At 47.6% G+C, this 15,974-nt stretch overlaps 1 protein-coding gene across 1 annotated transcript in view; it reads right to left on the bottom strand.

Annotated features, from left to right (window-relative positions):
* The window catches only part of IGFBP2 (insulin like growth factor binding protein 2), a 369,361-nt gene that overhangs the window by 90,206 nt on the left and 263,181 nt on the right, over window positions 1-15,974 (bottom strand). Inside the window, exon 2 of the mRNA XM_086954489.1 lies at window positions 5,715-5,959. Within this exon, the coding sequence (XP_086810615.1) occupies window positions 5,715-5,959 (245 nt within the window). The remainder of the gene's footprint in view (window positions 1-5,714; window positions 5,960-15,974) is intronic.

Below are 15,974 nucleotides of genomic sequence, written 5' to 3' on the forward strand. Positions count from 1 at the left end.
AAGGGCTGTTTGCCTGGAGCATATCCTCCTCATCAGATTCTTCATCTTGTAGGAGATGAGCTGGTGGTAGACTTTGCACCCGGCTTGGAGATGTTAAGTCCGGCGTGATTGCCCTTTTCGAGATTTTGACCTGAGAAGTGGAATGGAAACCAGATTCAGTCATCAACACCTGGCTCGTCGACGGAGTGATCGTCGACGATGTATTGCCGACAGTCTTTTTATTCTGGACATTTGCCGTCGACGGGATTATCGTCGTCGACTGCTCCAACAGGGTCGTCGACGATGGTTTCGTCGACGGTGCCGCTTTCGACGGCGTCTTCATAGTCGTCGATGCCTTCGTCAACGGTGTTGCTGTGGACGGTATCTTCATCGTCGACGACGTCTTCGTCGACGGTGCCACTACCGACGGCGCCTTCATCATCGTCGACGCCTTCGTCGACGGTGTGCCCGTCGACGATGATGTTTTCGTCGATGATGTCTTCGTCGGCGTGGCCTTCGTCGACGGAGTTGACTTTGTCGTCGATACTGTCGTCGGCGCTGCAGTCGTCGATGGCGTTTTGAGCGTCGACGATGACCTTTTAATAACAATAGTCGACGACAAGGGCTTACCCGCCGTCGACGATGGGGTAATCGTCGTTGAAGAAGTTAATGTCGACGATGCTGTCGTCGTCGAGACTGTCTTCGTCGACGTTGAGACGTAGACAGGAGACACAGCCTTACTGAGCGCCGATGATGATGTCGATGAGGTTGTCGTCGACGACGGCGCAGGTTTTCTGAAGGTGTGAACCTCCTTGTCAGGCGCTGATGCTGACAGGACCTCTGTAGACATTTTAGCTGTCTTCTTTGGAGGAGCGTCTTGAGGGCTAGGGGAAGCCACCCATGGCCTTTTGAGAGACAGTTCAGAGGAGACTGAAGAGCTCTCCCTTTCTTCAGAAGATTCCAGATTGTCTCTGTCCTTTAGCCTTTGGAGCCATAGCAGAAGGCGTCCTTCTCGGTCCTTGAGAGTTTTTGTAGAAAATGTTCTACATATTTTGCAGTCCTTAGATGAATGATCCGGGTATAGGCAATATAAACATTTCTTGTGTTGGTCATCGATGTGGAGCCTTTTTTTACCACAAGAACTACAGGCTCTAAAAAGACCCTTCTTATGAGTATCAGCCATAATAAATCGCTTTTACCTAGAAAGAATCCAATTTTTGAAGAAATAAATCTTTAGAAGCAAACCTGAGCAGAACTCAGGTGGAGACTCCCTTAGCACAACGTGCGGTAGAAAATCTGAGGGACTGAGGCTCCTGCCAGGAAGGTTCTAGAGGGAGGTGATAGCTGATTGGCTCTTGTCTAGAGTTTGGTCCTTTTTACAAAAGGACATGGATATGTTACTAAGGAGAGGCCTTTAGGCCTACTATTCTCTATGTATGTCTATAGGACATTACTTTTCTATGTACCGGAGACTCCCGTCTCCACGACGGGGAATGATTCAGGCATGTGAATCTATGAAAGACACCCATAATACTGGATAATGTTATCTTAATCCTTTTCTTTATTTTCTCTCTTTCTTACCTGCAATCCTGCCATCCATTTGATCTCCTGTCTCTTGTCTTGCACTGTCTTTCAAACATCAGTGGCCGCTGGAATCCTCCTCGCGACCCTCAGGGTATTCATGGGACCAGCAGTCAAGGGCCTCAGTCAAACCCCTGCTGCAGTTCTCTCGTTCCTCTGTCAGAATCCTTCTTTCTTTCTCTGTTCATCTGGAAGTTTTCCTTCCTTTGGTGTCACCTCAGCTCTCCTTCCTCTCAGCGTGTTCATACTTAATGGTTTCCCTCGTGAATGGTCATTTTTTTTTTGGCCCCACCTCCTCCTTTTCCGCACATATCTTCCACTTCCTGCATCCTATTTTTTCATGATTTTCCTCTCTTCTCTTCTTCCAGGTTGACACCGGCTCCTCTGCCAGGTGCACGTTATCCTGAGTAGCGAGCTTGAGGATTTTAGGTAAGCATTCCTCTCAGTAGTCTGGTTTTCCATTGTAACAAAGAGCAGTTCCTCAATGTGCCATAATGCAGGCCCACTGTACAACCACATGCTTTGTACACAACAGAGTAACCGGACCCCAACAAGGGGGACGGAGCTCTGCCATACAGGACCGCCGCCTGCCACCATCTTAGCTGCATCTTAGCGTCAAGGACTAGTACAAAAGATGTGGGCAACATCTTTGGATTTCGCCATCATCCTTTTACATCTATCAAAATACACTCCCTCACTGGACACTCCAGTACTTGCTAATTTGTTTGGTCATCATAATAGAATACCAAGATGCAGCCTTGAAAGGGGGGGCCTTGCCCAAGCAGGCGAGGAGCACACCCTCTTCGCACTTTGTCTAGCCACACTCGTTCCCTTTTTATTCACATTCAAGTTGTGGTAATCTTTGCAAACTCCTGTATTCGCTTGCCTCGCTATTTATCAGACCAACTTATGGGAAGTATCTTCTTAACAAGAAAATGAGATGTGGCTTCCTAGTTCTGCAAGAGGATAGACCAGTCCACAACTGACGACCTCCAAGACCTAGTCAACCCGACTGTGCTGTAACAAGACCTTTGATTGGGTAATGGTAAACCTTCGATTGTGCAGAGTTAATAGTATAGTTTGGATGCTGGGAAGAGTCAATAAAGTGGCACAACTCCTCAGACAGGTGAAAGGCTGGAGAACGCCCAACAAGACTGTGTATGCCCCATCACAATGGTCTGACAAGGTGATGCTGAAGATGTATTTTAAGGTAAGCATTCAGTGCCCTGGAGGTTTAGCCTACCACTTTCCAAGATGCACAAAGAAACTGCTGATGGATGTTATTCTGTTCCTTTTGATTATCTGTTTAACCAAAACTCAACGAAAAAAGAATAAAAAAGATGTTGAATCATCATTAGGTCTGTCAATCAGGTGGCGGCAGACATGTCTGCTCTGAGGGCACAGATGTGCCGCACCACCGAATTTATTACTGATGTCCAAGCACAGACCTGAGATGGAGAAGGTGCCACTCTGGCTATTGAAGGTAGCATTGTGCGCCGCAGGGGAGCATTGCTACCTTCTGAGTGGAATTGAACAACACTGGGGCAAGTCTCATGAATCTATGTGACCACCTAAGTCTCAGATTCTTCAGAACATCCACAATAAGTCATGGAGAGTTCTTCTGGAGCAGAGAAAGAGACAATGAGTTTCTATAACGCTGTAAGTACTTTCAACACTCATGGCAATCAGGTCCAGTAGTATAGATGACCAAAAAGGATCCACCTCCAAAGATCAGGTTTAGAAATCGTAATGAAGTCTTCAGTTGTACTCTCAGCCATACGCCCATACCACACAATTGAACGCCTTTTGTATTGTTTGCCAGAAGAAGAATGTCATTGAACTTCAACCCAAACTGCCTCAATCATGAGAGCAGGAGACAAGCATGTCTGGCTGCCACAGCACGAGATAATTGCACCAGTGAAATAGGTGTCTTTCGTGAAACTGGCACCATCGCTTGGACTCTCATCAACCTTCTAGGGAAACCTCTATGCACATTGACAGCTCATATGCCTACGACTCACCACACATGGTGAATTGATTAGTTTGGTCCCAACAGATACACATTCTGGCACGGAACGTCCACCCATTTCTTCACAAGGAATATTTGTTCCAGAGCAGTTCTTCAGGTGATCTGAGGCACCATCAGGTACATGGTCTGCTTCACAAATACAATAAATACACAGTAGAATATTCTGTGCTCTTGGGGAGGGATGTAGCATTCCAGAAAGGGTCTCCCATAGAGTCTATGCCAGGTTTGGAGATCAGAATTGATGTATTTACAGAGCAAAAGCCACAACACACTGCCCTAGGACCCTCGTGCCAGAGCCCTCTAGATCTTTGGCCTTTGGCTACAGGACATCGGTCAATGAAGGATGTCCAATCATGCATTCGCGGCATGGATAATGTGCAGTTCTGCTTCTCAATATATTCCTCCATGTTTTCCGTCTGATGCTGTTCCTCTGCTTATCAGGCCCTCTAATGTTATCTTAATCCTTTTCTTTATTTACCCTCTTTCTTACTTGCAATCCTGCCATCCATTTTACCTCCTGTTAATTACCTTGCTCTGTCCTTGGAGGATCAATGGCTTTGGTATCCTCTTCACGACTCTCAGGGTATTCAGGGAGCCACCAGTCAAGGGCATCAGTTGAATCACTGCTGTGGCTCTCCTGTTCCTCCATGTCTCCCAGGCCCTGGAGTCAGATTCATTCTTTATTTCTCTATTCAGCTGGAAGGTTTCCTTCCTTTGGTGTCTCCTCCGCTCCCCTTCCTCTCAGCGTGTTCATTCTATAGTGCATGTTCAGAATTCTCTTTGGCCCCAACATCTCCTTTTTCACATGTCCTCCACTTCTTGCATTCTGTTTTTTCATGATTTTCCTTTCTTCTCTTCCTCCAGGTTGATACCGGCTCCTCTACCAGGGTCACATACACCTGGGAGTCGAGCTTGAGGATTGTAGGTATGCAAAAGAAACAATTGATGGACATAATGCAAACATTCACCCCTGTCACAAGGATCTAGGTTTAATCCATCATTTTTTTGTTCACCACAAAAGTTTGGACCCAGCCAAATACAAATCAGTCTTGACCCTGTTCCGCATGTGAACAGTCCAGCCCGAACTGCCAAGCCAGGTCCTTCCTGGACCAGAAACAAGCATCCCGGGACCTGTTTCAGGGAATCACCCTTCATCAGCCAGGCTACCTTAAATCCAGTGGTGTAGTGAGCATTCTGTCCATCAACTGTTCCTTTTGCATTTGTCACCGAGTGGGAAGGTGTATGCCCAGAGTGGGTCTCATGCTCTCCATGCCACTGGAGTCAAGCTATCCTGGCTGATGAGGGCTGAAAGCCCGAAACTGGTCCTAGGATGCTTATTTCCAGTCCAGGGAGGACCTGGTCTGGCAGTTCGGGCTGGACTGTTCCCATTGGGCACAGGGTCAAGACTGATTTGCATATGGCTGGGATCAAACTGGAATGGCGTGGGGAGCAAAAAAACGATGGATTTAGGCCCATATCTTTGTACTGGGGTAAATGTATGACATTGTTCTGCATTCTGTCCATCATACTTTTTACATTTGTCACCCTGAGTGGGACGTACTATGCATGTGTAACAGTGTTATTAGACTGTTTTGCAATCCCCAATGGGGTCGCAAATTGCGAAGTTCATTAATATCCATTAGGGACCCCTTCCCTTTTGCGACCTCATTACCACCCTCTTGAAGAGGGTGGTAATTTGTCAGTGTTTTGCAGGCACAATTGCGGTCGCAAAACATTTGCACTTGGGGTTGCACTCGCTATTAGGAAGGGAACTCCACTTCCTAATAGCGACTCGCAATTCCAAAATAGCGAGTCGCAAATAAATTGCAACTCGCTATTTTGGAATGGTACATACCCCGATTGGTTTGCATGTGCAAATGGGTTCACAAACCTGTTTGCGCATGCAAAAACCGTAGTACATCTGGCCCTATGTGTACATGCAAACTACTACCCATCATTCACTGTGCAACAACCAAGCCGATTCCCTCCCCATGGACTAATAAAACTGAGAACAGGAGTACATTTGTGAAAGACATTATAACCTCTTTGTCTCTGAATATATCATGGGCCACCACTGAAGGATCTTAAGGACATGTCCGACATGCAACTGAGAGTAAATACGCACCCTGCTCGGTGGCGGGCGCAGCTTCTTGGAGTCATCTCCATGTTGTGGATGTTTGTGAATTCTGGTCATTTGTTTCTGGTGGTTTTGGGTTCTGTCTTGGTGGACTGCGATCTGTTTCATTCCAGGTTTACCCGGCTTGCTCATCGAGACTCCGCCGGTGCTGCCACCTCCATTGCCAGCACCCACGGGTGCGCCGTCCAACTGGTTTTCGATGAGCAACCCTTCTGATCGGTCGTCCGGACTATCTGTGAATCAGAGGGAAGGGGGCAATGGTTAATTGCTTATCAGAAGTTACCCAAGGTGCATTCCAGCAATTATTTACTATACCTTGTGAGACATGAAACCTCCACTACCCCATAAGGTACCAAAAGCTGACAGTATGCAATTACCACCGTCCCTCTATGATCCTTCCACATTGGATGCATAATCGTAAGGCGACATGATCAAAAGAACAACACAAAATAATTGGACAGCTCAAGAACATGCCATGTCCTAAAGAAAGACTTAACACACTTGTTTATTTTTTAAATGAGAGGCTCCAACATTTGCCTTCATAAGAAATTATCTTTAATGTGAACAGCTCTCAAGGGACTTTTCTTAAACTACAAATAACACCTGCGATTCATAGCTCTGGACAAATGTTATTGTGAATTATTTATGTAGTGCACACCTATGTGTATGGATCCATGGTATGTATGCGAGGTAAGGTTTTACAATAAAATGTTACATCGTTTTTGGTCTTCTAAATGGCAACCAGTTCATGGTAGAATCCTTGCGCCTAAGGATTAGTTACTTTGCTTTAATCCTAGTTCTCTTCCAGGTGTATCCTCATCAAAGTCATAAGCACTAGAATATTCCACCCATGCGCGGGACCCCGGAAACACAATCATATATGTGCCCCACATCTATGTGTCTCCATATATATATATATATATATATATATATATATATATATATACATATATATATATATATATATATATAAAATAAAAAAGCAAATGCAGCCTTATACACACTAGAGCTGAATAATGCTGTTAGGACTTACCATTATATAATAAAGAATACATTAGAAACAGTGAAAAAAACAGCAGAACATGTTTAAAAACTGTGTTAATGCTTAGCACTTAGCACAAATTCTCAGATAGGACTGAAAGTATTGACAGTTCCCAGGCTGCATTGCAGAAAGATAGCCTAAAAAGGCTGAAAAGCTAACTCATAGCAACATAGCAATAAACTGGCACCATGCCTTTAAGGCAGCCATGACCCCCAGCTTCCCATCATGCCTCAGGGGTGACAGTTAGGTCAGTTGTTCTTTGCGGTGACTCAAAAGCCATAACACAAAGAGTTGACATTACCTTGAAAAATACTATAATCCTTCGCCGGGGGAGGCGGGAGGGTTGCACATGACTTTGATGAGGATACCCCTGGAAGAGAACTAGGATTACAGGTAAGTAACTAATCCTTCTCTTCCAGGGGATCCTCATCAATAACAACACACAGAGGATGCTAAGGGTCTGTAAAGAAACTCTGAAAAAACTAGACACTCAATTGTAGTGTAAGTAAGTAATTTGTTCTGAGGAGGATCCTCATCAATAGTCATAAGCACTAGAATAGAATAGCGAGCCTCACCTCATCCCCCTGAGGGCAAAGGAAACAGAATGGTAAATTAACCAACCAACTCAGATAACTAAGCTCAGATAGATATCTTACTATCGGAATAGATTCCTCAAGGAGGCTTGGCCTACTTGAGTATCCGCCCTGGAATCTGATTCTAGACAATAATGCCTTGTGGGGAATTGTGAACCGATCTCCCGGTAGCTGCCTTGCAAATCTCCGCCATTGGAACATCATGCAAGAAAGCTACTGTGGCCGCCTTTCCCCTATTGGAGTGTGCTTTAGGAGACAACAAAAGGGGTTTATTTGCCAACTGGTAGGTAAATTTTATACAGGACACTATCCATCTTGAAATGGATCTCTTGGAGACTGGAAAGCCTGTTCTCATGGCACCATAATTCAAAAAACAATTGATCCGATTTCCTTATACCCTCCGTACCCTCCAAATAGAAATTGAGCACTCTTTTAAGGTCTAAGGAGTGGAGAGACCTCACCGCAGGAGTTGCAGGATTGGGAAAAAAGGACGGTAGGGAGATTGACTGATTAATATTGACATCAGATATAACCTTTGGCAAAAAAGCAGGGTGAGCCCTTAACACTACCCTGTTGTGGTGAAACACAGTATATGGCTCTTTAGCACACAGAACTTGGATCTCACTTACTCTGCGCACTGACGTTATTGCCACCAGGAAAGCGATCTGCCATGTCAGGTGCTGCAATGCGGCTTTATGAATGGGCTCAAAAGGAGGATCCATCAATCTAGACAGCACCAGATTGAATTCCCAAGGAGGGGAAGGAGTTTGAACCAGGGGATACACTTTCTTCAACCACTGTAGGAAATCCTTAACCACCTGCAATTGGAAAAAAGAAGTTTGGCTGGGAGATTTTCTGTATGCCGTAATGGCTGACAAGTGAACCCTGATCGAGCAATATTTAAAACCCGCTTTGGCCAAATAAAGGAGGTAAGGAAGAATGACCTCCTCCTGCCCCTTTGTAGGATCAAAATGATTAAGAACACACCATAGGTAGAATCTCTTCCACTTAAAAGCGTACGACACTCTTGTGGAAGGTCTCTTAGCCTCTTTCAGGATGTGCATGCAGTCCATATTACAGGACCTCAGGAGCCATGCTGCCAAGTTCAGTGAAGGAAGGCTGGGATGGAGAATCCTTCCGTCCATTTTGGTCAGCAGGTCCGCTCTGTAAGGCAGTCTCCTGTGGGGGAGTACCAACAACTGCAGATGGTCCGGGTACCACCACCGACGTGGCCAGTCTGGAGCTATCAGAATCATCTTCATTTTGGATCTGATGAGCTTGAACACCACCTTCGGGATCAGAGGCAGAGAAGGATTTGATTTGATTGTCTCTGACCAATCCAACAAAAGCGCATTCCCCCTTGTCCCTGGACGGTGGAATCTGGATGGGAAGGTGTGGCATATTTTGTTTTTGTCATCTGCAAACAAATCTATTGACGGACGACCCCACTGCTGGAAAATATCTGGCACCACCTCGTCGTGTAGCACCCAATCTGGCTGATCTTCGAAGTGCCGACTGAGCGTGTCTGCTCGCACGTTTTGCTCACCTGGAAGGTGCACTGCCACGATGGAGAGATTCCGAGCCAGAAGACAGTGCCAGATCGCTTGAGCCTTCAGGGATAGAGGGTGAGAGCGCGTACTACCCTGTTTGTTTAGATAATACATGGTGGTCGTGTTGTCTGTTTGGATCAGGATTGAGTTGGACGTGATCGATGGCCAAAAAGCTTTCAGAGCCAGATGGACTGCTCGTAGCTCCAACATGTTTATATGGTAGGGCTGTTCGATTGTGGACCACCGGCCCTGTATCTAAAGGCACCCCATGTGTGCCCCCATCCTTGCAGAGAGGCATCCGTTATCAACGATTGCACTAGAACTGGTTGATGGAAAGGGACTCCCACCGATAGGTTCTGCGGCCGAGTCCACCACATGATGGACAACTTTGCTGCTTGAGAGAGCACAATTCGGTCCTCCCAGCGACCCGTTGCTTGGTCCCACTTGTCCTCTAGATCTTGCTGCAACAGTTTTATTCTCAGCCTGGCGGTGGGAATGAGAAATAGGCAAGAGGCCATTGATCCCAGCAGAGATGCCACTTGCCGGACTGCTGGGCGATCTGTCTGGAGCAGAGCTTTGCACTTCTGCTGCATTGAAGAAAGTCTCTCCGCTGAAGATAACGCTCTTCCTTTGTTTGAATCCAGAGTCTAGCCCAAATAGTGGATTGTCTGGGTGGGCCGGTGAACTGACTTCTCCATGTTCACATGAAGCCCCAGTCTGCAGAGCAGATTTAGACAGACTTGAAAGTCGCTCCTTACTTTTTGAGGGGATGACCCTTTGAGGAGCCAATCGTCTAAGTAAGGGTAGACAAACAGACCTTTTCTGTGTAGGGCCGCCGCCACCACTGCCATACACTAGGTAAAGACTCGTGGGGCAGATTTCAGCCCAAAGGGTAAGACTTTGAACTGATAATGCTTGCTGCCGACCACGAATCGAAGGTATTTGCGATAACGTGGAATGATAGGTTTATGGAAGTACGCATCTTGGAGGTCCACCGAACACATCCAATCTCCTGCTTGCAGATGTGGACATATTTGATGAAAGGCCAAGATGCGAAACTTTTCTTTCACAATGACTTTGTTTAGCAAGCGAAGGTCCAGGATAGGTCTGAATTTGTGCTTCTGATCTCTTTTGCAAACAAAACAGGTGATGGACCGAATGTGGATCAATGTCACACACTCACCCCAGTCCGAAGATCTGGGCCCAAATCCATCGTTTTTTTGCACTCCACACCACCCTGGGTTAGACAATGGCGATATGCAAATCAGCTCTGACCCTGTGCCCCATGGGAACAGTCCAGTCCGAACTACAAAAGCCATGTCCTTCCCAGAACGGAATCAAGCATCCGAGGACCGGACCGGTTTCGAGGTAACACCTCTCATCAGCCCGGCTAGCTTGACTCCAGTGGTGTGGAGTGCCTGGGACCCACGTCTGGGCATCCCCAGCGCACTTAGGGCGGAATATGCAAACAAAACAGGTGATGGACCGAATGTGGATCAATGTCACACACTCACCCCAGTCCGAAGATCTGGGCCCAAATCCATCGTTTTTGTGCACTCCACACCACCCTGGGTTAGACAAAGGCGATATGCAAATCAGCTCTGACCCTGTGCCCCATGGGAACAGTCCAGTCCGAACTACAAAAGCCATGTCCTTCCCAGAACGGAATCAAGCATCCGAGGACCTGACCGGTTTCGAAGTAACACCTCTCATCAGCCCGGCTAGCTTGACTCCAGTGGTGTGGAGTGCCTGGGACCCACGTCTGGGCATCCCCAGCGCACTTAGGGCGGAATATGCAAACAAAACAGGTGATGGACCGAATGTGGATCAATGTCACACACTCACCCCAGTCCGAAGATCTGGGCCCAAATCCATCGTTTTTTTGCACTCCACACCACCCTGGGTTAGACAATGGCGATATGCAAATCAGCTCTGACCCTGTGCCCCATGGGAACAGTCCAGTCCGAAATACTTCTTTTGGGCACAAGAAAGTACCTGGAGTAAACTACCTTCCCTCGCTGCGCGGAAGGAACCTCTTCTATGGCCTTTTTTTGCAGAAGGGTTATCACTTCCTGCTGAAGCAACTTTAACTGGTGTTGAGAGATCTTTTCAGAGAAATGTCCTATGGAGGCACACGAAAACGTAGTGCGTATCCATTGTGCAGTATACTTAGCACCCAACAATCTTTTGTTATGCTGCACCACCCTTCCAGATGATGTGAAGCACTTCCTCCCACTGGAGTGGGCAACGGTGCCAGAGGAAGCTCCTGCTCATTGCTTCCCTGCCGCACTGGCCGTGTTAGAGGACTGTTGCTGGTGACCTCCTCTACCTCTGTTGGACTTACGGCCTTGATACTGTGATTTGCCTTGGTTCTTGTTCTGGGACCATTGAGGGGTTTGAACCCTCTGTTGTGAACACTTGCGTTGGTTGGGTCTGTAACGACGTTTCAACTCTTTCTTACTCTCCAATCCAACTGCTTTGAGGATATCGATCTCTGCCTTCATTCTACCCATTTCCTCATCTCTATGGGTGCCAAACAGGGAGGAGCCGGAAAAAGGGAGGTTTAAGATCCTATGTCGAGCGTCTGGCTTGAGAGCTGTTATTCTCAACCAGGAGGAGCCCCTGGAACAAATTCCATGCCCATATGAGTGCGCCGACAGTGTAGCACCATCCGCTGCTGTGCTAATCACTTGGTTGGCAACAAGTGACCCTTCCTTGATGACCTCCTCAAAATCCTTTTGATTTTCCTTTGGTAATTTTTCCTTGAAGTGGTTCAAGGAGTCCCATAAGGCTCTGTCATAGCGACCTAATAAGGCTGCTGCAGTAGAGACTTTGAGCGATGATGCAGCAGACCCGCAAACCTTTCGTCCCCAGGAGTCCTGGGAACTACTTTCTTTATCAGGCGGGACTGACGAAGACGCAGCTACAGCATGAGTTTTCCTTGCTTCCGCAATTATAGCAGAGTCCGCAGGTGGATTTGATTTCAAGAACACAGGGTCTGCAGCTGCTGGCTTGTATTTCTTTTGGATCCTCGTCGGTGCAGCCTTAATGGTAGCTGGTGTGAGGAAAATGTCCATCACCAGTTCCAGAAGACCGGGAACCAGAGGAAGCAACGGACTAGAAGCTGCTCTCTGATGTAGAGTCTCAAAAATAACTGTTGTTGCCACATGAGGAGCAGACATTTCAATGTTCAGCTTCTGAGTCCCTCTCTGAAGCACATCATAATATGTGTTAATGTCATCTATCGGTGATACGCTTGACAAAGGGCTATCCGATAGAGTGGGAGAATAGTCCCTCTTCGAGGATCGAGTGGAAGAGGAAGACCACATAGGGGACCTTCTTCTTTTGCGATGGGAACTATGTCTGCGCTCCCGTGACCAGCCCTTATGCTCTCCATGTGTGGGCGAGGACGCTCTATCTACTTCCTGCACTAATCTTTGCAGAGGTGATCTATGAAGAGGACTGGCGTATTCTTGCATCTGTCGGGATGCTCCTGTATCCTTACTCCAGTGATGATGGGGAAGGAGCCATCTCGGGGACAAATGAACAGCAGGGGAAGCCTCCCTGTGCTGCGAAGGAGATCTATGACTTGGTCTACCTGAATGCCTTTCTGGTGAGGCAGATGGAGAATGCCCCGTGGAAGGATGTCTTGAAGAGTGAGAAGATGAGTGTTGTGATGCTGACTCTGTCACCAGAACCACAGATCCTTCTCCAGACCTCACTGATGTGGGTCTTGGCATCGGGCGTGTGACCTGCTCTGATTGAGCCCTTCTCGACGCCGACCTGGACCTCCTTCTCGACCTCGATGTCCGGCCTGGTGTTGGAACCGGTCTCGACGTTGACTCTCTGTTCCTCGACGTCAAGTGCCATACAGACGACGCTAGAGCATCCCTTTGTCTCGACGTCGAACGTCGATGAGCTGACGACGGCAGAGCGGTTCTGCTCCTCGACGCCGAATGTCGCTGTGCTGACGAAGACGAAGGGCCTCTGCTCCTCGACACTGATCGTCGCCGTGTTGATGACGGCAGAGGGCTCCTCTTCCACAACGCCGATCGTTGCCGAGAAGATGGTGGAGGGCTTCCAATCTTCAACGGCGATCGTTGTCGAGACGATGGCGGAGGGCTTCCGATCCTCGGCGCCGATCTTCGCCTGGTTGACGACGGTGGAGGACTCCTGAGCCTCGACATCAATCGTCTATGGACTGACGACGACAGAGGGGTACACGCCATTGACGCCGAACGTCAAGCTGACGACGGTGGGGGACTTATACTCCTCGACGCGGATTCTCGCCGGGTTGACGACGGCGGAGTGCTGTTACTCCTCGATGCCAATCGTCGCCAAATGATGATTGTAGAGGGCTTCTGCTCCTCGACGCCGATCGTTGCTGGGTTGACGACAGCAAAGGATCACGATTCTTCGATGTCGACGACGTACCTGAATGTCGATGTCTTCTCGACGGTGAGCCCGCCATCGATGGTCTTTTCTTGGACAAATGACCCACCAGTGGTATATTTTTTAGCGCCGAGCCCGACGCTGAAGCAGAATAGCGAAGGACCTTGCTTCTGGATGGAGATCTCGCCCTCTTGGAGCCCTTCCTCACTGATGACCTGCCTCTGGAAGATGTTTTTTCCCATAAAGAAGGATCCTTTCTCTGTCTTTTAGAGTCCTTTTGGATAGGGACTGGCAATGAGGACAAGTCTTGGGGACATGGTCCTTAGAAAAACAAAGAATACAGACCTCATGAGAGTCTGACCTGGCCTTCTTTTTTCCACAGGAAGGGCAGGGGTCAAAAAAAGATGAAATTTTGAGAGGAAAAAATGCCCTAAACTGTCAAAAAAAGACAAAACCTTACTTCAAGAGATGAAAGACATCGAAGTAAGTGAAAAATTTCCCAAAAAGTTAAGATTATTTATGACTAAAATCAGAAAGAAGTGGAGCTGTGTAACCAGGATCCTTCCTGAAGGAGCCAGAAAGAACACCTGACCTAACTGTCACCCCTGAGGCATGATGGGAAGCTGGGGGTCATGACTGCCTTAAAGGCACGGTGCCAGTTTATTGCTATGTTGCTATAAGTTTGCTTTTTAGCCTTTTAGGCTATGTTTCTGCAATGCAGCCAGGGCGCTGTCAATGCTTTCAGTCCTATCTGAGAGTTTGTGCTAAGTGCTAAGCATTAACACAGTTTTTAAACATGTTCTGCTGTTGTTTTTCCCTGTTTCTAATGTATTCTTTATGATATAATGGGAAATCCTTACAGCATTATTCAGCTCTAGTGTGTATAAATGCATTTGCTTTTTTATTATATATATATATATGTATAAATATATATGGAGATACATATATGTGGGGCACATATATGATTGTGTTTCCGGGGTCCCGCGCATGGGTGGGAAAATTCTAGTGCTTTATGACTATTGATGAGGATCCCCTGGAAGTGGAGGAGTGTGGCTCACTGATTAGAGCGGCAGACCCTGATGCAGAGGTCTGGCCCAGGACCAGGGTTCAATTCCCGACGCGGCAGGGTCCTGAGCCCAAAAATGTCCACGGACTCGATAATTCTCGCCTTGGTGATGATTCTAATCATGGGGTCCCACGCTGCAACTTTGGGCAATATTTGCTTAATCTCCACTATGGCGGCCCACCCGCTGCGGGATGCCTTGCTTTCACCTTGGGGATGCCCAGTAGGAGTTATCTCACAGGGAAAAAAAGCCAGGACGGGTTCCCAAGGCAAGTGCCTTGATGCCTTCGGGTGATACGTGCGCTATATAAATCGCAATACATTTACATTTACAATACAACCTTTCACATCTACCTTACCAAATCGCTGGTGGAAGTCGTGTCCAGCAGGTTCCTGTGATCTATGGTCATGTGACAGATCCCTCCTTCTTCCAGTCCAAGAGCCTAACAAACAAGGCTGACTGCCTTGTTGACAGTCACTTGGGACTGGCTGGGCAAAGATTCTAAACTCCTGCCCTACCTCCTACAGGTAATTTGTCAATCGCATGTGGTTGTTTAACCAGTAACAAGTCCTTTTTGGCACTGTGCGGCCACCTCCAGAGATCCTAACAGTAATCTTAGCGCCAAGACGCCCACGGGCAAACGTATGCGCTTTATAAATTTCAATAATAAATAAATAAATCGCACCATAGATTCACCCAACATCCTACATAAACTCTACATCTCACACCCGATTCTTCAGCACCCCTTTCTATTCAAATCTACACTTCACTACCCCTCAACAAATGACCCAGGAGGCCTAGCTTCCGGAGATCAGTCTGTCGAAGCTTCCCATTGAGGACCCACAGCCTCTCCTGCGAAGGAACATGCACTCCACATATGTTCACTTACTTGTTCATAACTCCACCCACTCTGCTCTATGAATATGTGTCTGTAGTTCCTTGCCTTTCCTGCAATCTTCAGGGGCAGCATGTACATATGACTCCTTGCGGGAGACAGAAATAGAGGGGTGAGGGTCAATGCTTAGAACCCCGGCATACCGCTAGGGTCTTCTAGCCCTGTGTATACCCTGGAGAGCCACTTCACCCCCATGCAGGACTTCTACAGAACTCCTTATTGGCTGACAACCCTCCAGCCTCCCCACCTTCCCCCTAGACAGCAGCCGCTGCTTTACTCCCTCACAGCGCATTGCACAGGGAGACCCCACTGAGGCTGTAGTATGACTCCATGACCAGAAAAAAGGCCCAGTAGAAATGAGCCCAGTCGTCTCCCCCAGAACATCTCCTAACAACAGTAATGGGAGCAGCAAGCTCACACCCTAGGACGAAGATCACTCGGATGTACAATCACTACACCCCTTATCAACCATCTCCCTCAGGCCCCCGGTTTCCTCTCTGTCACTTCCTCCAACCCTCTGTCACCTATCTCTCGTACCATCCCTTCCAGCCCTGGGTCTGCCAAGCCTCCTTAGAAGAGCAAGGACACATGGGCCCAGGAATAGCCAGAAACTGAATTATTCTGCAAGATCATGTTTTTACACCAAAAGCTTCATGGGTTCAGGGTTAGATGACATTGCACAGTGAAGTGCAAAACCCTTGATAAGGTATGC

The sequence above is a fragment of the Lissotriton vulgaris genome, chromosome 2_1 (genome assembly GCF_964263255.1).
Source record: "Lissotriton vulgaris chromosome 2_1, aLisVul1.2, whole genome shotgun sequence".
NCBI lineage: Eukaryota > Metazoa > Chordata > Amphibia > Caudata > Salamandridae > Lissotriton > Lissotriton vulgaris.